Consider the following 25,826-nt stretch of genomic DNA (forward strand, 5'->3'; position numbering starts at 1 on the left):
ATTTTGTGTGGGTCTTGCTTGGCTTTTTCGGCGGTCCCTTTCCCTTGGTGTGAGGCTAGAGCTCTGGTCACCACCTCCCCCCCCCCCACACCATCCTGGGAGCCTCTTTTTTGGTCCATCTGAGGGTTTGTTGAGTGCTGGCTGAACCCCAGAGCTGTGCTTGGCTCTGTATATGAATGAGGCTCTGGCTCTGCCCTCTGGTGATTTCACTCTGGATGGGAAGGCAGACAGGTACAGAAATGATCATTGAACCAGGTGCTTCAGCAAGCCACAGATGGGGGGCCTCTGAGGAAGCAATCTCAGTCAGGAGCAGGCATCATGGAGGGCTTCTTGGAGGAGGTGGAGTTTGAGATAAACCTCTAGGATGGATAGTATCTCAGAGAGTGAAGTGGAGGCCGAGGCATCTCAGGTGCAGCAAACCACATGAAGAAGGAGAGGGGGAAGCCATAGAGCCCATCCCCTGGAAGAAGCCAGAAAGGGGGTTGGAAATCTAAAGGGCTCTGAATGGGTAGGTTGAATGAAAGTGGGCTGTGGGCTCTGTTCTGGGAAGATGGTTCCCAGCTGGATAGGAGAGGATTGAGGGCAGGCGTCAGGGCCTGGGAAGCCAGACAGATGAGGGCCACCTATGGGCCAGTGCTTCTGCAGGCCTGGAGTCTAGGGAAGGTCACCAGGGCCTCTCACGGTGCGTCTCTCCTCGGGTGCCCCAGCTCTGGGCTCTGAGGGTTGTGCCACAGAGGAGATGATGAGTGGTGTTTTATTCCTCATTCCTGGTTAGTCACCGAGGTCCTTAGAGGCCACAGCTTTCCCCTCAGTCCTTGGGACTGTAACCTGCGTTAGTGAGCCTCTATCCTCCTTCTTCCTTATATGGCCAAACAAAGGAGAAAGGGACTTGGGGAGTTCTGCCCTGGTGACAAGAGCCTGGCTGCCTGGTTCAGGACCCTAATCCGGGAACTGGGATCCTGGGGCTGTTTGTTTACTCAGTCATCTCTCTTTATCTCCAAGCAATGTTGTACCACCTCGAGTGGCCCTGAGCCAGCAGTGAGGGTGGGAGGGGGCAGAGAGGCCGGGACCCAGAGCCGAAGGCATTGAGAAATGTCTAGTCCCGCCCCTCCTTCTGCAGGTGGGGAAACTGAGGATCAAAGAAGGGACGGGATGTGCTGAGGTCACGGATCAAGTTAGTGCCAGAGCTGGGCCAGAACTGAGGCGTCCCACCTTCCAGACAGGCTGCATTTGTGGTTGGACAGGAGAGACCCTCAGCCCCCAGGAGCAGGCCCCACATACGGGCTATGTGTATGTGGTACCTGCCAGCCCTCTCCATCCCAAGTTGGCCAAGTCCAAATGGCGATTCTCTGTCCCTCTTGATTTGTGCTCCTCACTCCCAACAAAGCCGCCTCCAGCAGGTCCTTCCCCAGGACCTCGGGGCACCGGGTACTCCCTGCCCCTCAGAGCAGACAAGGCCTGAAAACATGACCCCTGCCCAAATGAAGTTATGTGCCATGTCTGGGGGATATTGGCTGGATTTCTCACATTTCATTCCAATATTGGACAGTGAGGATATGCTTCATATTTTGAAAAGAAGCTAAAGGAAGCGGATTGCGTTTTCTTGTTTACGCAGATTGGATTATTTTCCTAGTCCAAATAAGTTTAGAAAGAAAACAAAGCCACACTGGAATAGGATCCTGAAGGTTTTCACACAGGGTGACACCCCCTTAGGTTTAGATTACATACTCAAGGCAACTGGCTAAGTTGTTTGTTTTTTTTTTAATGAGGCTGAAAATGGTTTTGCAAAAAAGAGGAAAACAAAGCAAGACTTCGCCACCAGTCATGTTCTCGGTTTTGTTCCTCATACATTCAGCTCCTAAGCAGCAGCTCTTGGCTTGTGCATAATTTTTTTGTCTATCTCCGTGTGTACTGAAGTAATTCAGCCTGGAAACATCCAACCTCCAAGAGAGGATGGGCATGTGTCACTGTCCCTTCCTCAAAATGCCAAGTATGGCCTTTCATTGACCTCACTTCTCAGGGAAAAATTAGATAGAGTCAGTGGAAATAAGAGAAAAAAATATGTCAAGAAAATCCTTTTCTTACACCATGTCCAATCCCCAGTGGAGGCTGCACTCTGTTCTGAAAAGCCAAGAGCTTTCTAGACAGGAGACAGACTGATCCAGGGATTCCCTGTCTTCAAATCTCTGACACTTGAAGTCAAACGAGGATCAAGTCTAAGCTAAGCCTCCGTTCTGTCGTATTCTTGCTGTGTAATAGTGGGGAGGGGCCACTTAATGTACCCATGCCTCAGTCTCCTCACCTCTAAAATGGGAAGGATACGCATACTCATGCAGCAGGGTTGTTAGAGGCTTTAATGTGTTGAGCCCTTAATGGGTACCTGGCATGTGTCTTCTCCCAATAAGGGGGAGGTGATATTTCTATTGTTTTATTGTTGTTTTTATTGTTGTTTGGGTTTTTCTTTGGGGGGGGCAAAGGGAGAGGGGGAGAGGGGATCCTAAGCAGACTCCACATCCAGCACAGAGCCCGAAGTGGGGCTTGATCTTACAACCCTGAGATCATGACCTGAGCCAAAATCAAGAGTTAGATGGCTAATCGACTGAGCCACCCAATTGCCCCAATATTTTTATTGTTGATTAGACCAGTTGGTAGTGGAAGAGTGGGGTGGGAAGCACTGACCTCTGAGAAATCCTAGCTGGTGCAGGAAATGACTTTTTATCTCTTTTCTCTCCTCCCTTATTCCCTTTCCTTCTTATGTTTACTTCTTATTGAAGTATAACTTACATATAGTAACAAATACATCCTAAGTGGGCAGTTTAATGGATTTATATATATGTGTGTATATATATACATATAAATATATATATGGATGGATTTATATATTATTATATAATAATGTAATATATAATAATATATATACACACACACACTTAGGTAATCAACACCAAGATTAAGATATAGAACATTTCCAGCACCTCATATGCCCCCTCCCAATTAATACCCTCCAAATCCAATCATGTCCTGATTTCTATCACCATAGATGAGCTTTGCCTGCTCTTAAACTTCATATAAATGGAATCCCATGGTGCTGTTTTGTGTCTGGCTTTTTTTGTTCAGCATTGTCTGTGAGTATAACAGTTATCTATAGCTGTGTAACAAATTACCTCCAAAAACTTAGCAGCTTAAAATTACAGTGAACATGTATGAGCTCACAGTTTCTGGGAGTCAGGAATCCACGAGCCGTTTGGCCACATGGGTCCAGCCCAAGCTCTCTGACAAGACAGCAGTCAAGTGCAGTCTGAGGGCCTGACCATCGCTTCCAAGATGGCTCCCTCCACGGGTGTTGGCAGGAAGCCTCAGCTCCTTGCCGTGTGCACCTCCTCAGGGTGCTGCTTGAGTGGCCTCGCTATATGACAGCTAACTTCTCCCGGAGTGAGCGGTCCAAGGCGGAGAAAGAAGGCAGCCACACATGCCTTTTTATGAGCCAACCCTTGAAGTTACGTGGTCACTTCAGCCATTGTCTGTCTGTTAGAAGTGAGTCACTAAGCACAACCACCCTCAAAGGGAGGGGAGTTAGGCTCTGCCTTCGGAAGGGAGGAGGATCAAAGAATTGGCAGACATACTTTAAAATCACCAAAGTGAGAATGTGGTTTGCTGTGGTTTGGCCAGAAAGACCTTTCTAACCAGCAGAGGTACCGAGGGATGGAGCAGGGTGCCTCAAAGGTGATGTCCCCCCATCCTCAGGGGTGTGTAAGCAGAACAGAACTTGGCAGCTATGATATGGAGGGAATTTTGATATCAGCCGGGGTTTGCAACTCTCAACTTCAACTAGATAATTCCCAGGGCTCCTGAGTATTCCCAGTTGCCACATCTTCTGGACCACAAAGAAAAGGCCATGATTGGTCCCATCCGATGCACAAAGTGAGCTTCCTGATGCCCATGGCGCCTCTGGCCAGAATGGGTGTCTCAGAGCCACCCACTCAATTCCACCTAAGGCGTGGGTTGGTTGTTCATAAGCCAGTGAATCTGGTCATCTTCTCATCAAGCTGATGATGCTCGGCCACAGGGAAATGAGAGTTGTCATCACTGCTGAAGGGCCCGTCAGCGTTTGTACCCTCTTGGCAATTTTAATTCAAAATATGCCTGTCTTTCAACCCAGCCATTCCATGGCCCCATGTCCAGCCTAAAGAGTACAGCTCCCTCCCCTGCAAAGTCTCCACCACACTGCTTGTAACAAGGAACACAGAAGCAAGCTCCATGCCCCTCTGTACCAGGGCATCCCGTGGAGCCTTTCAAAGGAATGCAGTAGTTCTCTGTGTCCTGACTTAGAAAGGTCTCCAGAGGGGCACCTGGGTGGCTCAGTTTGTTAAGTGACTGCCTTCGGCTCAGGTCATGATCCCAGGCTCCTGGGATCGAGCCCCGCATCGGGCTCCCTGCTCCGCGGGAAGCCTGCTTCTCCCTCTCCCACTCCCCCTGCTTGTGTTCTCTCTCTGTCTCTCTCTCCGTCAATTAAATAAATAAATAAATAAAATCTTTAAAAAAAAGAAAAAGAAAAAGAAAGGTCTCCAGAAAATGGTAAATGAAAAAGGCAAGTTGCAGAACAATGTGTATAATACGAATCCATTTAAAGGAAAAAATTAAAAATAAGAAATCCACACATTTTTATTATATACTTCATAGGAAAAAATCCAGAGAAACACACTCTGGTGGCCTGGTACTTACTCTGTAGAAAGTGGGTAGGATTGGGATTAGGGATGTGAAGGGAAACTCTCTGACTTTACTTAGTCTGCTTTAGTATCATTTGAATTTTTAATAATAAGATATTTATTCACACGTGATTGATTTAATTCTTAAGCACATCTGAAGGAAGGGGGATCAGAGTTCTTCCCCAGCCCTGTCCCCAGCTCTGCTGCCACAGTCTGCTAGGGCCAGTCCTGGCATGACCCACCCTTGGGTTCTGCCAAGGGAGCTCCCAACTGCCCCTCACCCACTGTCCTGACTTTTTCTTATGCCATCCAAGCAAGCCATTCATGGTTTCACAGAATGCAGGTCCCAGAGGCCTGCAAGGTCCCAGAGCCTAAGCCTTCTCCCTTCGTAATGACATCTAGGAGACTCACAAGACACTATCTATACCCTCTGTCCACATATCTCCAGGGACAGGCAGCCACGACCTTCCCAGGCAGTTCCTTCCACACGCAGAAATTATTAACGGTTAGATCACAATCCTGCATGCTGAGCCAAACTCCATCTGCCCAGAGCCCCTCTTAGCAGCTCTACCTCTGCCTTCGGAGCTCTCTCAAAGGCACCCAAGTTAGGCGAGAACTAGCAAACTCTGGAGTGAACCTCCTGTGTTCAAATCCTGGTTCTGTAACCAACCAGCTCTGTGATTTGGGGGACATTTGTTAATACCTCTGTTCTTCATGGACCTCGCCTGTAAGATGAAAGTTATAATAAAAGTACATATTCCACAGGTTTATAGGGAGGAGAAAATGAGTTCATTGTGAACTTGTGATCACTTGTGATGCTTATGGCATCGCCTGGTACACAATGATCACTACATCACAAAACAAGAGACCAGAGTTTTGGTCCTGGCAGGGACCCCATGGGCTCTTTTTTTCATCGGTGAGAATGATTGAGGCCCCAAAGAGGGATAGCCTGAGAATGAGGCAGGTATGATACTTCTTAAGATGTGTGCACATTTCCTATTTTACTCTTTAATGTAAAAATAATGATTTTGCTCAAAGATTAATACTCCGGGAAGACTGGCCATGATTATGTAGTAGAATCCTGTATTTTCTCCAGGCATAACCCAGACACATCTGCACATATCCCAGGCATATTGGATGCCTGTTTGAGAATGTGGGTCCAGAGGATCCTCTGAGGTCCTTCCAGTGTCAGGTCAAAGTCAAGCCCTGGCTCTGGCATTAAGTGGAGGGAGCACGTTCCAACTTCCCTCTATACATGGGTTCAGTTTACTCATCTCTTAAGACGACAGAGGGGCCAGTCCCTGCCTGTGCTGCCTCCCCAGGGATGTAGGGAGGTTGGATGGGGGCAGTTTGCACGGAAGTGCTTTGTGCTCTGGACCGAGTGGCATGAAGTGTCAGCTTGGCAGAAACAGCCCTCACAGATGCTGGCAGCCCCTCCACTCAGGGGAGACTGGAGTTTTCTGAGATTAGCCCATCCTGAGTTCTGGCAGAGCTTTCCCAGAAAGCAGCCTCAAGGAGAGGCCAGGCTTCCTGATAAGTGGGGAGGGCAGGGGACCTTCCAGTTCCTTCTTGGGCCGTTATATGGTCTCTATACTACCTGCCAGGCCAAGTGGGCCAGAGCCCAGGGCTGTGCTGAGTCTTCTGAGGACAGGCCTGAGCTCTTCCCAGCTCTTTCAGGAGCCATGACAAATGGGCAGTGGAACTTTACCAGTGTCACTCTACCTGCCCAGCTTGGTGTTCCCAGCCCCATTTGAACCCAGACAGGCTCTGGTGAACTCAATACCTGGGAGGAGTTCTCCATCAAGAGTCTCAACTGAGATCCATGCTTGTCCTTTTGGATGGTGGGCTAATGTATCTTCTCAGCCCTCCCGTGTTGTTGTGCATCAAGCATGTTCCTCCTTCCTCCATTCAGTTCCTTGACCTTGACCTGGAGGTACTGGGTACTATGTTCTATCCAAGGGCTCACAGTTTAGGCGAGCACCATCGAATAGAATCTTCTGTGATGATGGGAATGTTATACATCTGCACTGACCTAATTGCACAATTGAAATGTGGCCAGTGAGACTAAGGAACTGAATTTTAAATTTTATTTATTTAATTATTTAAATAATTTTTTTTTAAAGATTTTATTTATTTATTCATGAGAGACAGAGAGAGAGAGAGAAGCAGAGGGAGAAGCAGGCTCCCAAGGAGCAGGGAGCCTGATGCGGGACTCGATCCCAGGACTCTGGGACCATGACCTGAGCCGAAGGCAGACGCTTAACCGTCTGAGCCACCCAGGTGCCCTATTTATTTAATTATTTAGATTTAAAAATTTTTTAATCCGATTAAAAAACAGGCAGAGGATCTGAATAGACATTTTTCCAAAGAAGACATCCAGATGGCCAACAAGTACATGAAAGGATGTTCAACATCACTTATCATCAGGGAAATGCAAATCAAAACACAATGAGATATCACCTCACACCTGTCACAATGACTAAAATAAAAAGGACACGAAATAACAGTGTTGGTGAGAATGTGGAGAAAAGGAGACCCTTGTGCACTATTGGTGAGAATGTAAATTGGTGAAGCCACCATGGAAAACAGTATGGAAGTTCCTCAAAAAATTAAAAATAAAACTGCCATATGATCTAGCAATCCCACTTCTGGGTATTTATCTGAAGAAAATAAAAACATTATTTCGAAAAGATATTTGCACCCCCATGTTCATTGCAGCATTTTTTACAATAGCCAAGACTTGGAAACAACTTGAGTTCCCACCAATGGATGTATGAATAAAGAAGACACACACACACACACACAATGAAATACTACTTAGTCATAAAAAAGAAGGAAATCTTGCTATGTGCAATGACAAGGATAGAACTCAGGGGCAATATGCTAAGTGAAATAAGTCAGACAGAGAAAGACAAATACCTATGATCTCACTTATATGTGGAACCTAAACAAAAACAGAAAACAACCAAGCTCATAGATACAGAGAACAGATTAGTGGTTGCCAGAGGTGAGGGGTGAGTGAGATGGGCAAAGGCGGCCTTGTTGTCCTGGCTGGGACCCCCAGGACAGTATTGGTGAAAGTGAGCATTCTTGTCTTGTTCCTGCCCTTGGGGGGAACGTCTTTAAGCCTTGATATGATGTTAGCATGCTCTCCATGTCTTTTCAAATCTCCTTAAGCTTATGTTTATTTTGTGTTATCTTATTATACATGGTAACAGAAAACTCAAACAATAAGATACAAAGAAGAAAACAAAAACTCTCCTAAAATCCCACCACCACCAGGACACTTGCAGGCCTTTTCTAGGCATTAGGCATATATATGTGTCTGGAAGATACATGCGACTTTGCTTAAATATGACCTGTTTTGTTACTGGGCTTTTTTTCTCCATATTGTTTTGTGGTCATCGTTCTGGGCCTGGGACCAAAGATTTGCATCATCATCTGACAGCTATCATTTTCTCTTGTAAAGCTCAGCTATCATTTACTTGAGCAACCCTCTCTGGATGAAGTTGCCTCTCTTTTTCCCTAGTATTATAAACAAGACTGATGAAATCCTCATCGTATCCTTCCCAACACTATATTGTAAGGTTTTCCTTTTCTTTTGTTTTCTTTCAGTCTTTGTCACTAGAGGTCTTGGGGTACGGAACTAACATGATCAGAGGGAGGGAGGCTTTAGAAAACAAACTCTGGGCATTCCCAACTTAACTGTGTGACCTTAGGCCAATCTTTTTCCCCTCTCTGGGCCCCGACTTCTTCATTTGTAAATTGAAGGGATTCATCTAAGTGCCTGGTTCCCAGACCTGGCTGTACACGGACATCACCTGGGAGTTTGAAAAACCACAGACATCTGAGTCTTATTCCCAGAGATTCTGATTTAATTAGTACGGAGTAGAGCCTAGGGAGTAGGATTTTTCATTTCCTTGAGACTTGTTCATTTGAAGATCCCTCCTGCTCGAGTTTTCTCGTAAACATCTGTTCTTGGCGTCCATCAGGGCCTGGGTTTGAATCCCAGCTCATTCACTCCTGGTTGTATGACCTTTTCCCTTCTCCAGACTTCCAATTCCCGGTTCTTGGGGGAAAGGGGGAGTAGCTAAAATCCCCGCCCACCACGCAGGGTTTCTGCGCGTAGAGAAGATGAGCTCCTGCACAGAGGGGATGAGTGGTGACTACTGTTCTCTTCTTCATCAAAGAGCCAGCCTCTGGGCAACAAAGTGGAAATGGAGATTGTGAGCATGTTGGAAAAGAACGCAACGCTTCTCAAATTCGGCTACCACTTTACCCAGCAGGGGCCCCGGCTGCGGGCGTCCAACGCGATGATGAACAACAACGACCTTGGTGAGTATCCTGGGCTACCTGCCCACCGGCCTGTCGTTTTCTCACCAGTCCTGCGGGCGCGGTGCGGTATGGCAGGGAATATTCCACTGATACCTACGCCAAGGGAGTCATCTTCTTGAGGCCGACTCCTGACTTTCACGTTGGTCCCAATTCCTCGGCTTCTGTATTGGCTCCTGGCTCGCCGCCTCGCCTTTTCCTCTTTGAATACCCTTCTCTGCGCTCAGAGTCCTCTCCCCGGACTTCATGGGGGTCTGGCTCTAGTCCCAGCCCGCAAAGCCACCGACCAGCACTACTACCCAAACCCCACGCCCAGGAGACTTCACAGGGCTTTCAAGGTGAAAGTTGAAAATGTTGACTTCATAGAAGGTGAAGCAGGTTGCTTTAATTTCATCTCAGTTAAAGGCATAGCTTATATTTTTTTCTGAAAAGGAAACGAAAGAAAATGTCACCATCTGTTTTTGTTGTTGTTTTTTTTGAGTGTCAACAAAATAGGTATGCAAGTCAGCCGAATGAAAAGTGAGACTGATCATTGACTTACAGGTACCTATTGTTTTCAAGCTCTGTGAGTATTTATGATGTGTATCTCTGCTGGCTGCTAAAAGGATTTGATACAGTGTCCAAAAAGGACTATGCTAAGGCTGTAGGGAAATAGGAGGAAAAAGAACAAGAAAAGAAGTAGGTCTAATATGTTAACATAATTGATCATTATATTTAGCTGTGAATTTTCTAGGACCAAGGCAAGAAGATGAACCAAGTTACAATACTCTTATTACAGAAGAGAAGGAAGCATAACAAGCTCAGAAAGAGAGGGAAAAAAAAGAAAAAGGAAAGAGAGCTTCTCTCTGGGATTGAATTATGAAATAACTATGTTTTCTAAAGGACAGTGTCTTCAGTGAGCTTTTCATCAAATTCAAGCCTGTTCTACACGTGGGGTCTTTGGTTTTTTTGTTTCTAACACTCAGTAAAATGCAAAGGGCTTAATACTAAAGCACATCTCAAAGTTCAGGTATGTCACTTTCTAGTGATGAATCGGAGGCTAGGTTGTTACCTGGAAGGCCCAGAAGAATAGAGGGGAGTGTGTAGGTGTGTATGCACAAAGCGGGTACTCACCGAACCTATGCACGGATAACCACAGAGCTACACAACACACACACACACACACACACTCACTCACTCACTCACTCACTTTAAATTGAGTTACTCAATTCAACAAGTACTTGTCCAAGTCCTGTAGGGCATTGAGTGTTGAAGATACAGGTTCCTGCTCTTGAGGATATCACAGTCCAGAAGTTATTCATTCATTGCTCACTCTAGGTGCCACTTTTTCTAGAGCTGCAGGTCTAGAAAAATCCATAAAACAAAGAAACAAAAATGCACCTAGTATCCTGGTTTATCTCACGTGCCCTTATTTGAAATAAGCACAAACACAAATAATTACAGATCACTATCATGGTATCACAGAGGTGATGGCTACACCGAGCTGTGGAGGAAGGCCAGCAATCTGAAGGCTCTTGGCTTGGCTGGGATCCGGCTTCAGAGCCAGCACTCCAAAGCCCTGAGTTCTATTCTGATATGCCACATTTTCCCCTCCCAGTTTAGGTTGAGCTTCTACTGTGCCCCTGGCTGCCTATCCCAGGGCTAACCCAGCTTTTGTCTTTCAGTGGCAAAATGGCCTGCAGGCCTTTTCTAGGGACAGAGGTTCCAGATGACCAGAGGTCAGGGGTGCTGCAGTGGTGGAGGGGCACCAGAATTACCTGTGGGCCGGATAACCTGGCCCTTGAGGACTCTCCCAGTCCTGAGAGTCTGTGACTCCAAAACCCAGGCTCGACTGCTAACCCCGGCAGCTTCTGAGGTTATGACGGCCGGGTCCTAGAGTGCCAGAGTAGAAGGGCCTTCAGACTCACCCCCCCCCCCAGTTCCCTTTTGGGAAAACTGAAGCCTTGGGGGGGACCGCCCTTCTAGGGAGCGGCTCAGCCAAGTCCCACCCACTGTTAGTTACAACAGCATTTTGGGAGCAACTTCGGTGTGCCCAGGACTGTGCCAGGGGACATAAAGGGCAGCAGAAAGGCTAGTTCCTTGACTCCAGAGCCATTACAACCTTTTAGGAGAGAAAAGACTCAAGGGTGTGCCTAAAAACAAGAATGCCTGCAAAGGGTGCCCAAACAATGTGAGGAAATGACTTGAGAGGACAGAGGCTGGTTAAGCAAAGCATCCCTGTTGGGGGTGGGCCTTTAGCCAGCCTTGCAGGGAAGACAGAGATTGTGGGGGAGGTCAGGAGGTGTTCTTGGTGGGGGTACTAGCACACAGGGAAAGGCAAGTGGGGAGGACCTAGTATTTCAGGTAGGAGAGACAGAAAGATCCAAAAGGACTGGGGGGACTATTATAGGGAGTTAGACCTAGAAGGAAAAATAGGAACTCACAGAGAATGGAGGGAAGGGCATTCCAAGCAGAAGGAACAGCATGGGCAAAGGCAGGACCAGGAGTTTGGTGATGAAAGCAGGTAGGAGGTAAGATGGCAGTTTCCTGGACAGGACTGCCAGGTGATCAAAATGGGCCTTGGGGTTAGCCCAGGGGACTGTTCCCTTGGGGTCTCCCACCAAAGGAATTAGAGCAGAATCGCTTAAGTGATTACATGCAACACTGAGTGCTGGTGGGTGAAGTAGAATTTCTAGCTTTAAAGGCCAATTTGTGCCCATCTGCTAATTTTTGTAAAAGAAAACCTTCTGATTCAGATAGTGCACCAGCTTCCTCCTGCAAAAGAGAAGTCCTTTCTTTCCAACACAGTATTTTCATCCCGCTCTCAGGGCTCTGATGAGGCAGACAGGCTTCCATGCTTTCCAGCTGAATATTTTTATCCCGAGAGCCTCCCGCAGGCCGTCCCTAGCCACTGTGGTGGTTGGTGGTTAGTAGGTTAGCAGTGTTCGCGGCTGCATCCCCAGCGGCAGGGAGCACAGAGCGGACAGGGTCCAGCCTCTCCAGCGTGCGGACTCACTCCAGCCTGCGCCTGGCTGGCTCCTGGCACGCAGCCAGCCTCGGGGCTGGGTTTTGCCTGCCTGCAGGGTGGGTGGGCTCTTCCTTGGGGGATGTTCGATCCCCAAGGTCGGAGGTCGGCTAGTGCCTCTGCAGATGTGCAGCCTGCCAGGACCCACTCTGGCTGGCGTGTCTTCGGCCCTTCCCATCCTGTGCACTGAGCAGCTAGCTGCACCGTGGTGTTGGGGAGGAGCCATGGGTCCCCATCTGTGTTATCTCCCAGCGATACCTCAGATGACTCCTACCTCTACACTATTTATAGCTGAGAGGCTAAGCATGGCTCTCAGGTCCTGTAAATCTGCCCCTGAAGCTCTCTCCACTTAATGAAATCTGAATCACCAACTCCTAAGTTAAGATTGTTGTAGGTGTGGAGGTGGGGTGGGGAAGAGGGCGGCTGACATGTTTCAAAGCCGAAAACACCCCTTCCTGGAAAAGTCTCTCTTCTACTGTATTCTCAAGGAAGATTTTTCTAACAAGCACCCAGACACCGTGCACCCCAAATCAATTTCCCTCATCGTCCCCCAAAACCATGTCAGGAAAGGGTATTACTTTCCTCATGGCCATCCAAGCCTGAAATCTGCCCCCAACCCAGCCATCAGTCCCCTCCTGACCATCCCTGTGGTCCTGCCTCATGTCAAGCCCTCAGCACGTTCGCCTCCTATCCTGCAACTTCTGTGGGCCGGCCAGCATCTCTCAGACTGCCCATCCCAAAGTTTGTTCTGTCACTTTGCTTAGTACCCTTGCGGGGCTCGCACTGCTCTCAGGTGAGAGCCCTCAACATGGCTCCACGTCCCTCAGTAATCAAAGCCGATGCGTACATGAAGCTTCCTGGGTGTCAGGCGCGGCTGTGAACACCTCCCGTCTTATTTATTCACGTGAGGCTCCCAACAACCGGGTGAGTTAGATCCTATCATTACCCCCACTCTACAGGACGTGGAGGTCCAGAGAAGTAGGTAAGGTTACCGGTAGTCAGTGAGTGGAAGTGGGGTTTGAGCTGCAGTCTCACCTCAGAGCCTGTGCCCCCCGTGTCCCCCTTCCCCTCCCGGGGTGATGCCATGCTGAACAAGCCATCTTCTTATTCCGTATTAGCACCAACCGGTCCGGGGAGCTTGAATGCCAAAGTATCCCTGTAGGGGGCCACTACTCCTAACCCTCCCCTTCCCTTCTCAGTCTGCCCCTTTATCCCTCCGGATTCGCGGCACACGTTCCCTGCCGTCCTTCTCACCACAGCATTCATTATGCCTCCTACTCCCAGAGCTACCAGGGTACCTATAATATTTTATCAAACTCACTGCTGGTATAGCTTGGTGCCCTGTTATGCTAGATCTTTATTTCTGATCCTTGTGCTTGGCACATAATAGCACTCAGTAAATGAACACATAAATGAATTTAAAATGCTTCCCAAAGACCTGATGGAGGTGTTCGAGCTTGGCAGGAAGTAGCGGAAGGAGCTTGAGCAGCGGGTAGAGGTTGGTCCGGATGACTCGAGATGCCTTCTGGCTCAGACAGTGAACAAGTCTGGCAGTTGCAGTGATAAGGGTTTTGCTTTAAGGGAAGTAAAAAGCAGACTGAATTGAAGGAAGATGTTAGGAGACTTGGCTTCTCCTTCCGATTCCGTCACTTATTCACCGTGACTTGGGCCAACTTACTTCCCTCTCTTGGCCTCAGTTTCCTTCATCATGAAAATGGAGAATAATACCTAAGCAAGTGCATGCCTTGCCCTTGTCCCCATCCTGTCCCCGTCAGAGCCAGCGCTAGGGGAGCTGCACCGCTCCTGCCCAGGGAAACCAAAGAGGGCATGGAATGGGGGGGGGGGGGTGTGCCTGGGATCCCTGTCTATACCCTGAGCCATGGGCTGGGGACTCAGGTTCCCGTCCTGATTCTGCCACTAGCTCTTAGGGGCTCTAGCTCCCTTTTGTTCTCCAGGGGAAAGGAGCTGATACCCTTGCGAGAATCAGCTGTGTAGGCCCTACGTAGCCCGGCCCAGACTGTACTGAGGGACATGCTGGACTGAGGCTCCAGATGAGCTACAACCCTGGTTCTGTCTAGTACCAGCTTTATTGCTTCAGGCACGAAATGCCATACTTTGCTGCTCCCTAACATGGGAAAGATAACAATGCGGACATTCCAGAATTGGTGGTGGGGCTTCGATGAGGTCTTGGGTGTAAAAGAAGTGTAATGAGGACTGCCCCACGGGGCATGCTTGCATAAGCTAACGTGGTGATACTTAAGCGTCTGGCTTAGGTAAACTCTCTGGTCACGTTAGGCAAAACTTTTCTGCTCTTTGGGTTTTGGTTTTTGTTCCCTGACCTTTTCTCCCAAGCTGCTGGACATTCTGATGGTGTCCAGGGCCTGGGCTGCACGCAGTGTCTTCTCTCCAGGAAGACAGTCCACCGATTTGAATTCATTATTCTCTGACAGGGGCGGAGGGGTGGGAAGGAGCTCAACCCAAACTGGGTGAGCTGTGGGCCCCGGCTCCCAGCCACAACTCGAGCACCACTCTTTCCTGGGTGGTTCTGCTCTGCATGCTCGGTGTCCCGCACAAGCGGACTGGGTTCTGGTTGCAGCTCGTATGCAGTGATCTGGTGGCCGCAGGTCTACGGGCTCAGCTCGGAAACTGGAGGACCTAAGTCTAGATAGACTTCTTTCCTCTTCTGCAGTAGTAATACCTGTCTCTGCCATACTAGCGGCCTCCTTGACTGCCCCCTACCGGGTTCTCGGGACTTTTTTTTTTTTAATTGAAGTATAGTTGACACACAATGTTCTGTTAGTTTCAGGTGTACAACATTGTGACTCAACAAGTTTATACATTACTCAGGGCTCATCATAAGTAGTCACCACACAGTTGTTACTGCGGTATTATTGGCTATATTCCTGATGCTGCACTTTTCATCTCCATGACTCATTTATCTTATAATTGGAAGTTTATACCTCTTAATCTCTTTCACTTATTTTGTCCATCTCCCCATCCCCCTGACAACCACCAGTTTGTTCTCTGTATTTATGAATCTGTTTCTGTTTATTTTTGTATGCTTATTCATTTGTTTTGTTTTTAGATTCCACATATAAGTGAAATAAGGCTTTCGTCTTTTTGGTCTTTCTCTTGTGGCTGATCTAGCTTGCTGCTTGGTCTTCATCTGCAGACACTGTAATTAATTTCAAAACACTTTTCCTTTATTACAACACAGGACCCCTCTTCCCCCTCTCCATCATCCTACAAGTAATGACTCCAGCCTGCAACCTCCTGGCTAGTGCTTTCCTCTTTATGGCATTTAACTACTTTGTTATGTGAACAGTATTTGAGCTTCTATTGTCTTGCCCCTGGGAAAATGTCAAGGTTAACACTAAGGGGACACAGATACTGCAGGGTAATCTTCAGGGTGGAAACTTTTTTTTTTTTTTTTTTTTTACAAGGCAGGAGGCAGGCCAGGAGCTCTGAGAAAGAGCTGTGGGGAATGATTCCAGCAGGTTAAGACCCTATCCTCATTAAGATCAACTGAACTTTAGCTCTTATCTGAGCAGGAGGAAAGACCTTCAACTGCAGGGCCTCTGGTGTACAAAGCAAACACAGTGGAGGTGGATAAAGCGGGTTTTATGCCTGTGTGGTGAGCAGCTTAGCAGTAATTTATGAATGAGTCAGCACGACCACAGACCCTCATCAGGGAACACTGACCAGTGGGAGGGCCCTTACACAACTCACACAAAACCGTCCTTTCGAAAGAACAGACTTCAGACCTTGCTAACCAACAAGTTAGCGAGAAGCTTCACAGGGCTTTCTCAGAGCCACAGAGGTGGTTCCGGGTGCACAGGGTCAACTGGCTTATCTCTCCTCTCCATTCCTTTCCAGTGAGGAAGAGGAGGCTCGCAGACTTGACTGGGCCCATCATTCCCAAGGTCCGAAGTGGCGTCTAGTGTGTGGAGGGGACGACCGTGCCTTTGAACTGCATAAGTTCTACTGATAATCTGTGCTCTGCAGTGGAAACCAGAAGGCAAAATGCCGGCACAAAACCCTTTCATGGTTCAGTTCTTTATGCACTAAGGTTTTAGGTTAACTAGTGGTTGTAGTTGGAAATTTTATAAACTATGGTTAATGTGAAGTTTTTCTTTAGTCATAGAAGTTCAGTCTGGTTATTATTTAAAAACTAAGAAGATCCCCAGCCGACAGATCTTACTGGAGATGTTCTAGCAGCAGGACTTAGCCCTGGGAGCCCAGTTTCGGTGGCCTTGCTGCATGGTGTTTCAGGGGTATTTAGAATGTGTAACACAGGAACAAACAGCCCACTCTTCCGCATGGTGGGGAAGCATTATAAAATACTTTATTATGAATTTAATCTTAGGTATTTAGCAAACAGATCATCATTCTTTATTAGCCCTCCTTTAAATTTGAAGAACCTCAAGATTAAAGTTGCCAAATTGATTACTGGGTCAGGAACACAATTTTGCCCTTCAAGAAAGAGAGACTGAAGCCACAGAGCTCTGCCAGGAATCCAGGAACGTGAGATTCCTTTTGCTGGATACAAGGAAATGATGAAAAAGCCAACGGTGAAATTTCAAGTTTCAAAAACCATCCTTTCTTTACCAATCCCAGGCAACAAACATTTCCCTGAGTGTTCTTTATGAACATCTGGGATCTTTTTAAAGTTTAATATTGGAATCGGAAAGAATTTTTTTCCTTACTGAATGCCATCTGCAATGATGTGAAAACCTATGGCCAAATACTTGAAAATACCTTTCCATGTTGCACAGTGGTCCAATGGCTTATGTGAGGTAAAACACTAGAGTGAAATTTCTAGTCCATCGTAGCTCTGCTTACAGACTCCAACCATGTGTCACATCACTTATTAGACAAGTCACCACTGATCTCATGCATGTAAATTAAGCCTCTGAAAGCCAATGGTGAAGAAAATCCAGGTGTTAAAGAATTAGGAAACCCTGGCCAAACCATCCCAAGATGATTATTCTGAAAATGTAATAATGGTGTTTCTGCCAGATCCCTTTTTAACATCATGTGTATCTCTTGGGATCCAGCAAAAATGTTAAGCCACAATGCCCTTGTGCCTTTTAATATACCACAGTGCCAGTTAAACTAGCATTTCTGTTGCTTGGGAGTTATTTTCATGAGTGATTCAGCAAATCTTATGATAAAGGACAGGCCAAAGAGCTGACGAGCACAGACTAAGCTGCGGAGCACTGAGCAGAGGCTTCTGACGAAAAAGGACAAGTCTTGCACACTGAACTGTAATGATGTGGCTGGTACAGGGTAACCAGAGGTGGAGCCAGGGCCTCACCACTATGGAAGAGTGTCTACCAAGGCTGCAGATGGGCCCGGGCGTGGCACCACACTGTTGGGATGGCCAACCCCACTAGGCTTCTCCTTGAGACACACCTGCAGCTGTATTCTGCATCACTGGAAACTGCAATATAATATTAAATCTGTTGGTCTATGGATGGTCGTGTATGTGTTTCTTGTGGCTAGTGTGACCCGGACATGAACCTGACACGTTGGCCGGAGGCTGGGAAACTACTCCGGCAGTGCCGAATGACCTCACTCAAAATGTGGTTCTATCCCGCGACGTTCATCTCCAAACTGCCCCAAACATCAGTGTCCTCAAGCTAATGTGAATCTTTCAAAGACCATACTTAAAAGCTTAGAGTGTGGGTACTGGGGGAAGCAAAGACCTTTAGGGAGAGATCACTCACAGAAACCAAATCAAAAATGAAGGTGGGCCACCTTTCAGACCACCTGTTCCATCAGGGGAGCAGGGTTTAGACCTGGGGATGTTGGGTTTAGACCAGGGGATGGCAGTTTTTTCCTATAAAGGGGCCAGATTGCAGATATCTTCGGCTTTGCAGGCCATAAGGTCTCTGTTGTAACTACTTAATTCTGCCATAGATCATATGTAAATGAACAGGTGTGGCTATTCCAATAAAACTTGATTTACAAAAGCAGAAGGCGAGTCACATGCCATGGTCTACAGATCCTGACTGAGTTTCTCAGGCTGCCAGAGATGAGGGCAGGAGTGGATGTAGGTGATGGTAGGTAGCAGGAGAGGCCTGCTTCTGAGGAGTCACCCTCCAGGGCTACAGCCTTCATGCTTTTGCCACCAGGATCACCAGGTCTGCTGACAAGACAAATGACTACTACCAGCCTGCTGCATGGCACAGAAAGGGCATGACCTGGTCACCAGGCTCAAGGCTCTCTCCCCCAGCAGCGCTGGGATCCGACACAGCTCACCTTTTTTCTGTGCTCTGGCATCTTCTGAGTCAAATGTCTCAGGTAAGTGGTCAGCACCCAACTCCCTCTTCCTGGCCCTCTGAAGTTCAGGTGGCCAATATCGTACCCAGTTTACGATGCTGGCATTGCCAGCATTCAAGTTCAAGTCTCTGTTGCTGCAGCTCTGACACTCTCCAGGGTGTGGTCACCGTGAACTAGCTTTGCGAAGGCCTAGGGAAATCCTGCTGCTGCCACTCCCACGAGCACGGCCCGCCCCCACCAACACCCGGCCCCGGCCCGGGGCTCACGGGGAGCCGCACCTGCTGTGGCAGTTCGCTGGGTATGCGTGCCCGTCGGGCTGTGCACTCACATTCCTCTTTAAAGCGGCTCTGGGTGCGACTCAAAGCCAGCCTCCTCCCTTTGTCTTGACATGTGACACAACAGGCTGTGAATCCTTGTCGCTGGCAAGCAGGGCAGGCCAAGATGAGCTGGCGGCACTGGGGAGTGGAGCAGAGTTTGTACTGGTCCCATGGGGCTCCACAGTATGAACATTCTGGGGAAGAAAGAAAAGCCCCAGTTCCAAACACATACATACATGTGTACACACGTAGACAGGCACTTCTCCAGGTCCTAAATATAACTCTTGGCACGGCAGCGAATATACCCCGTTGGGCCCGGGAAGGTTTTAGATGGTCTCCTGTCCTCTAATAAAAATTGCTCCCTCACCCCCACTATTTGTGTGTGTGTGTGGGGGGGGTCATCTGGGAATTGTCTTCCTGATTCCAACATTCAGTGACCCATTTTTTTCTTTTTCCTATTTAGAAAACAGTATTGTTTCTTCATTCCAAAGCTGGTCAACTACCCCTTAGTTCAATGGTCTTTTTCCTTTAGATCATTCCCTTTTTCATGGGAGACAACATATGTGAATACAAATGATCCCACATCTCTAATCAGCTTCTGCAGTCCACGCCCCTCCTCCCCAAGCCTGAAGTTCTGCTGTTGCTAATGGACACCTCACCACCCGATTCCTAAAAGATTCCCATTATCTATTTTCTCAGCCCATGTTTCCCTGCTGACTTCCTGTTAGCACTGACGACAACATCATTCTTCAAGTCCCCTTAATTAGTATTATCTAAGCTACCTTTGGGCCTTCTCTCTCGCCTTCACACTCACATCCAAGTACCCATCAAATCCTGCCAACATTTCCTCAGTAACATTTCTCAAATCCACTATTTCTACTTATTTATAATTTATTCTCCATCTAGCTCCAAAACAGATTTCGAGTAGCTTTCAGTAAGAGACACAAATACAAGGCCATTAAAATTAATAGAAAGATCAAGAAGAAAGGGGAGAAGGCAATCATACTCAAATCTTACTCACTGTCACACTGGTGATTCAGTCTTAGTCCCTGATCATAGGAGTTCTAGAAAATTACAAGAGCCCCTAGGGTTGTCTGCCTATGACCCTTCTTCCTGTTTGAAACTATGGCATCCAGGGGCAAGAGCCACTTTTCTTGAAGATTACTTCCATCCCCCTTTTACTGACCTCATCTGACACCTGAGGACTTAAAACTACAGTCAAACCACAGGCCTCTTGAGCACACCCTCTCGTGGCCACCCCTGCCTCTTGGAATGCCCCAGCCAGCACTCAAAAGTACCTAAGCTACCACATGTGTCTGTAGACCTCGAGGTTCTTAAAACACACAGGATTTTAAAGGAAACCACATTTTTAAAAATCTGTGATATAGTGAAGATATTTATTAATACATTAAATAAGTAAGAAGACGGGGGTGGAGGGCTAATAACTACTACTTTGAGACAATGATGAACAGAAACGCTATTTGGAGAAGTCTGCAGCAACTGTAATATATGAAAATATTTTGGTTTCTGTTGATGACAAAGTCACTGGTGCATCTAACATTACTGATTTGTTGCTTACATTAACAATCAAAGGAAGTGTGACATAGAGTGTGGGGTGGTGAAAATAAAGATATAATTATTTTCCCATCCAAATTCACACAGAACTGCCAATTCTACAACTCCTGGTTAAGACCCTTGTTTCAGCCTATTAGTTCAACTCCCAGTATAGAGGCAGAGCAAGTGACATCATCCGCACTGTAAAAGACTTGCCTAACTAGTAAACAGGGAGGCTGGGACCCAGGACAGGCCTCCCGGTTCCTGGTCCAGGGTTCTGTCTGTTCCACTGCTGCATCTCCAACTCTGCTGAGAAATGGTCCTACTACGTTACTTCTTTCCCCTGTTTTCTTCTTCACATAACCAGTACTGGCCTGCCTTCCAGAATGGTTCATAGAACGTGCCTGATCACGAGTTTAGGGTCCAGCCTGTGCTGACCTACCTGAGACTATATCACTGTTGTAGGATAAGGCATAACGCTCATCAAAAACAAACAACTTCCCTTTGTAGAAACCATCGGGAAACTCCTCCAGGTACTTGTGGATGCCACCCTTGAGCTGGAACACTTCCTTGCACACTCCCTATGTGAGGAAAAATGAGGAAATTTAAGGAGACAGGCAAAGACTGGTAAGAAGCTCCACAGACGAGTGGCAGGTGATGAGAGCAGTCAGGGCCTTCACTAGATCCTGGGAAGCCCAGCTATTTTTGCTGCCTCCTAAATATAGAAAAACACCTGTTGGAACATGTAATGTGCATTTGTTCTTCTCAGGATCAAGCATATGGATTAGGAAAAGGGAGAGGTTAACTAAGCTTTCCCTTCTGTACTTGATGAGGCTCTAAGACTGTGAAGTGCTTTCCCACATCTTGAGATTTAAGAATTTCAGCTTTTGTACTTACAAACTCTATGCTGGAACGATTCAAGGGAAAAACAAATCCCTGGCGGGCCGGGGGTGGGAGGGGGGTGATGTCGGGGGTGGAAAGCTCAACACATGCTGTTGGTGGAGCCTTCTTTACCTCCAAAGCCCGCAGTGCCCCCAAGGGTGTTAACTCACCTTGGCTTTGAGGTAGGCTGAACCCCGCTCACAGCGGATGCCCCCAGTGCAGTACATCAGCACCTTCTTCTCTCTGAAAAGTTCTAAGTTTTTGTCGATGTAGCTAGGGAAGTAACTGAATTTCCTGATGTTTGGGGCTAAGCAGCCCTGGAATCGTCCCTACGATATAGGAGAAGCAGAAGGAAAATTATCAGAAAAATACGCCTGGTAAGAACAAAGCATGTGTCAACCCCGCTCAGAGCCCCTTGGCAAGGGAGCACTCACTAGCTGCTGTTCTCATCCTGCACTCTAACCTTTCAACTTCAAGATCTGGAACTCAGACCCAAGGCTGGTGGGCTCTGGGTCATCTTCCCAGAGTCCTTAGGGGAACTGGAGAGGAGGCCCAAAGCCAACTTTATAGGATCCTCGACACACGTCAAAGGTAGGCACATGGGAGCCAAGAAGTACATTATGTGCGAAGATGTCTTTAAGTCCTCTTTTCTTAGATTTTCTCACCAGCTCCTGAGTTCAAAGGCTTGGGTTTTCTCCGAAGCTGTTAGCAGTGGGGGGAGATCTAGGTGACTTGGCCACAGGTACGCACACATGCATCACTTGGCCAACAGGCCATGATGTGGGAAGGGGGAGACCTACCATTTCACTGAACTCGCTTCTGCTCCTTACTTACTATTTTGCTTTCATAGAAGTTTCTGCAGTCCAGTAGGATAGTATCACTTTGTTCTTCATTTGCCTGAGACAAAAACTTTTCTACTTCTTTATGAAATTCACCTGGGGATAAATGGATTCCTAAAACCAAACCAAAAATTTACTTAAAACAAGACAAAAACAAACAAAAAAACAATCACAGCTAGCCCAGCCTGATGACTTAGATGTTGCTCTGTTTCCTTCCACCCAAAACTTTATTCATAATTGCAATGTCTGAAAATAACACTACCTGATGACCATGATGAAATTATTTAGTGAGTCCAGATATCCTCACTTTCCTTCCTCCAAAGATAAGCACTACGGAGACCTGGAGGTTTAGAAATGATTAGTCAAAGAATTTTCCATCCTCATACTTGGTCTAACCCAGTGATAAAAGCCAGGCAGTTGGGATCTAAATTGCCATGTGGGTTTGCTGGTCCATTATACAGCCAGTGTTCTATTTTCAGTGTACATGGAAGAGCCTAGGCATGTATGTGCTTGACCATAGGCTTCTGACTATAATAAAGGCAAGCCCAAGTTCAAGGCTAAGAACCTGAACAGGCAGCTTAAGAGTATAAATTTGTGGAATAAAGTTGGACTGTTCTTTATAAATACCAAAGGGTAAGAAGAATGTGTCTAAATCTGTGTGCATGAGTGAAAGAGAAAGGGTGGCAGGGGCCGAGGGTAGGAGTGACACATGAGAGCAGTGCAGAGGGAGAGAAGGAGGAAAAAGCTAAGGCAGACAGGAGAGAAAGGAGAGGAAAAAAAGTCAAATCCAGGGAGACTAAAAGGAGAGCACCTCAGTCTGGTGGGGTCCCTGGTCTTCTCAACTCTCTAGAATAGAAATACTCCTGTATCTTTGGAGGTCCAGACATCCCAGTTGATTGTCAATTCGGCAGTGGGGAGTAACCACCCCTCATGGACAGGAGCTCTGGGGATGGCAGTCACCACTCGTGGTAGAGCCTGATGGCACCAAAGGAACCTCATTCTGCTCAGAGGTGAACCCCAAAAACCACCTGAAGCTGCCAAGTACCCAGATGGGGCTAGAGGTCTCAGAGCATGGTCAAGGAATCTGGATTCCTACCTGCCCAACCCAGAATTGTAAGGCGAATGTAATGAGGCCAGAATTGATTTGTTATCACCTAATGACATGGTCACCAAAACAGGGGGTGCAAACGGAGGTTCAAAACTGTGATGAGAAGCATGGGAATCTGCTAAGACTTATACTGACAGGGCGCTATGGGGAACCAAACCTGTTCACCACTGCTGCTCTCCTGGCCCTGCGAAGGCCTGTCTGGACAGGGACTCATAGGGATATGTTTACAGCAGGTGCCTTCAAACAACGTGGCCCAAATGACAGCAGCCCAGCATTGCCTGGAGCCCACTCTCCCCCAACCTCCCAAGCAATGGCCTATACCACCAAGAAAGAGCTCTTTAGTCATCTTGCTGAGGTAGGGACACTGTGCAGACACAGCCCTTTTGGGCCCTTCTCTCCTCATGCATGAGTCTCTTTTCCTGGATATTTGTGTCCTACTCGCATTTCTCTCTGGCTTAACCCCTAGCATTTGTTTAAATAGCTACATATTGGAAAGTGAACAGAGACAACCAGACTTTTGTGCTTCCTAATGAAAGAGGACAATACTACCTATCAGTCTTGGGGGGGAAAAGAAGGAAAAAAAGAAAAAAGGAAGTCAAATCTGAATCTAACCAAGTCTCTGGATCTGAGGTATCTAACAGAATAGCCACTGGCCACATGGGGATATCAGGCTCTTGAAATGTGGCCGGAGATGTGCTAGAATAAGGGTGACACAGATCCAGGATTTCAAGTACTTAGTATGCAAAAAAAAAGGTAAACTATCTCATTAGTAATTTTTTACATTGATTACACATGGAAGTATTTTGGCTACACTGCATTGAAGCATATTATTAAAATGAATTTCACTTGTTTCCTTTTAAAATGTGACTACTAAAAAACATAAAATTACATATGTGCCTCATGTTATATTTCTATTAGCACTGCTCTAAATCTAACTACCAATCTATAGGAAATACAGAGCACAGAGGAGATGCAATCAGCTTTAGCCAGACTGTGGGAAACTCTATAGACAAAATGACCTAGTTCCTTCAAAAAAATAAACTGAAAGGGGGGGGGACAAAAGGGAGGCAAAGATATAGGTTAAAAGAGACTTAAAGAGACACAGGGATCCATCACAATGAGTGGACCTTACTTGAACCCTAATGAAAACAAACTTAAAAAATTATGAGATCCCCATGGGTATGGACTTCTTCAAATACGCTAACACACAATTCTGGAAAACACCATGTTCCTCCTTTGCTGGTCTCGCCAATTTTAAGTACTGGCTAGATATTTCATAATAAAGGAATTACTATTAAAGATGTTTTATTTAGATATAATAATGGTTTAACAGTTATTTTTTTTAATGTTTATCTTTTAAAAGTCTCTTTTAAATATTTATGAATGTAATGACATGACATTGGAATTCCCTTCAAAATAATCCAGGATGGGGGAAGGGGACAGGGTATAGAAGAAGGTTGGCAATGAATGAGTAATTGCTGAAGCTGTATGACAGGTACATGTGAGTTCACTGTATTGTTTTCTGTACTTTTTTTGAACGTTTGAAAATTTTCATAGTAAAAAGCAAAACAAAAACATAAAACACACCAAACAAATGTCTTTCAACCATCTATGGTAACCATGGGGAAGAAGGGGAAGAGAACATTCTAGAACACTTGCAAACAAACTGCTCTGGATTTGAAAGCCACTTACCTCCTGTAGCAATAAGCCTGTGTGTTATTCAGTTTATGAACTATTTACAAGTAATAATTACACTCTTCCCAGATTGCTACCTTTGGAACAAGAAAACAACTTCTTGCCAAATCATCAAGAAGAATAAGACAGAGCATTCTAAGAGGTGAGTCTTCAATTACCATAAAGCCAAAGAAAAGACCAGTTTAAGCACTGAATAACTGACAGGCTAGCTACCCCATAGCTTTTTTTTTTATAAGTATAATTAACATACAACGTTATATTACCTCCAAGTGTACAATATAATAATTCAACAATTCTGTATATTACTCAGTGCTTATCATGACAAGTGTACTCTTAATCCCCTCTATCTATTTCATCCACCTTCCCTCCAGCAACCACCAGTCTGTTCTCTGTACCTAAGAATCTTTTTTGTCTCTTTTTTCTTTGTTTCTTAACTTCCATACCCCAAAGCTATTTTAAAGAGTGGATTGTTGATCAGAGTGTCTGACTTCCACATTTGTTTCTATATCAAGTTTTGTCCCTCTGCAGAAAAGCAAAATTTTTCTTCTAAAAGCAAGCATACCAGGCTTCTTGTAGGAGATCTTATTGGGACTGATCCCCATGGGCACAATTTCTTCAAATACACCAACACGCAATTCTGGAAAACAGCAAGCCCCTCCTTTGCTGGTCTAGCCAATAAGAAGCAAAACAGAACACAGTCTTACTCTCCCATCTTCAGATATAAGACAAGTGCCAAATACAAGAATTATATCTGTTCTGTAATAATATGATAGCTGAAGTCTTAAGAAACCTCAAAGTAAGAACTAATGTTTTAATGGGAAAAGGGAGTTAGGGCCTAAAGTGTTTCAGATAATTCAACACTAATAAATATTTATTGCATACCCACCACGTACAGAAATGTTAAATTGAAAAGGTGTTTCTATGACTATAAGCATTTAACTATAAAACTGAAACACCACTGAGTGATTTCATTATAAAAGTTTACACCCTAGCTTTTGCTCTGGAGCAATGACCTTTCTTTCCCTACCACCACCAGCACTAACACTAGGTAACGTATTCCCCACCTTTATCACCTACTATGCCAAAGCACAAGGTGACTCAAAC

The 25,826-nt window shown here is 46.3% G+C and overlaps 2 protein-coding genes across 17 annotated transcripts in view; one reads left to right on the forward strand and one right to left on the reverse strand.

Annotated features, from left to right (window-relative positions):
- The window catches only part of TMOD1 (tropomodulin 1), an 84,938-nt gene extending 67,421 nt beyond the window's left edge, over nt 1-17,517 (forward strand). For all 4 annotated transcript variants that reach the window (XM_064579927.1, XM_064579926.1, XM_045882753.3 and 1 more), the window contains 2 exons: nt 8,897-9,041; nt 15,919-17,517. In XM_064579927.1, coding sequence (XP_064435997.1) covers nt 8,897-9,041; nt 15,919-15,983 — 210 coding nt within the window. In that variant the 3' untranslated portion in view covers nt 15,984-17,517. The remainder of the gene's footprint in view (nt 1-8,896; nt 9,042-15,918) is intronic.
- The window catches only part of TSTD2 (thiosulfate sulfurtransferase like domain containing 2), a 30,690-nt gene continuing 13,904 nt past the window's right edge, over nt 9,041-25,826 (reverse strand). For 6 of the 13 annotated variants that reach the window (XM_064579922.1, XM_045882751.3, XM_064579921.1 and 3 more), the window contains 6 exons: nt 25,285-25,390; nt 21,915-22,033; nt 21,251-21,409; nt 20,641-20,779; nt 18,606-18,838; nt 10,228-13,616 (listed from right to left, as the gene is read on the reverse strand). In XM_064579922.1, the coding sequence (XP_064435992.1) occupies nt 13,461-13,616; nt 18,606-18,838; nt 20,641-20,779; nt 21,251-21,409; nt 21,915-22,033; nt 25,285-25,390 (912 nt within the window). In that variant the 3' untranslated portion in view covers nt 10,228-13,460. Of the gene's footprint in view, nt 9,463-10,227; nt 13,617-16,365; nt 18,839-20,640; nt 20,780-21,250; nt 21,410-21,914; nt 22,034-25,284; nt 25,391-25,826 lie in introns of those variants that run through there. The other 7 variants (XR_010407846.1, XM_064579920.1, XM_064579925.1 and 4 more) reach the window with 7 other exon arrangements.

Source organism: Mirounga angustirostris, unplaced genomic scaffold (assembly GCF_029215605.1).
Source record: "Mirounga angustirostris isolate CCGP_5_RB_7025 unplaced genomic scaffold, mMirAng1.0.hap1 SCAF_15, whole genome shotgun sequence".
Classification (NCBI taxonomy): Eukaryota; Metazoa; Chordata; class Mammalia; order Carnivora; family Phocidae; genus Mirounga; species Mirounga angustirostris.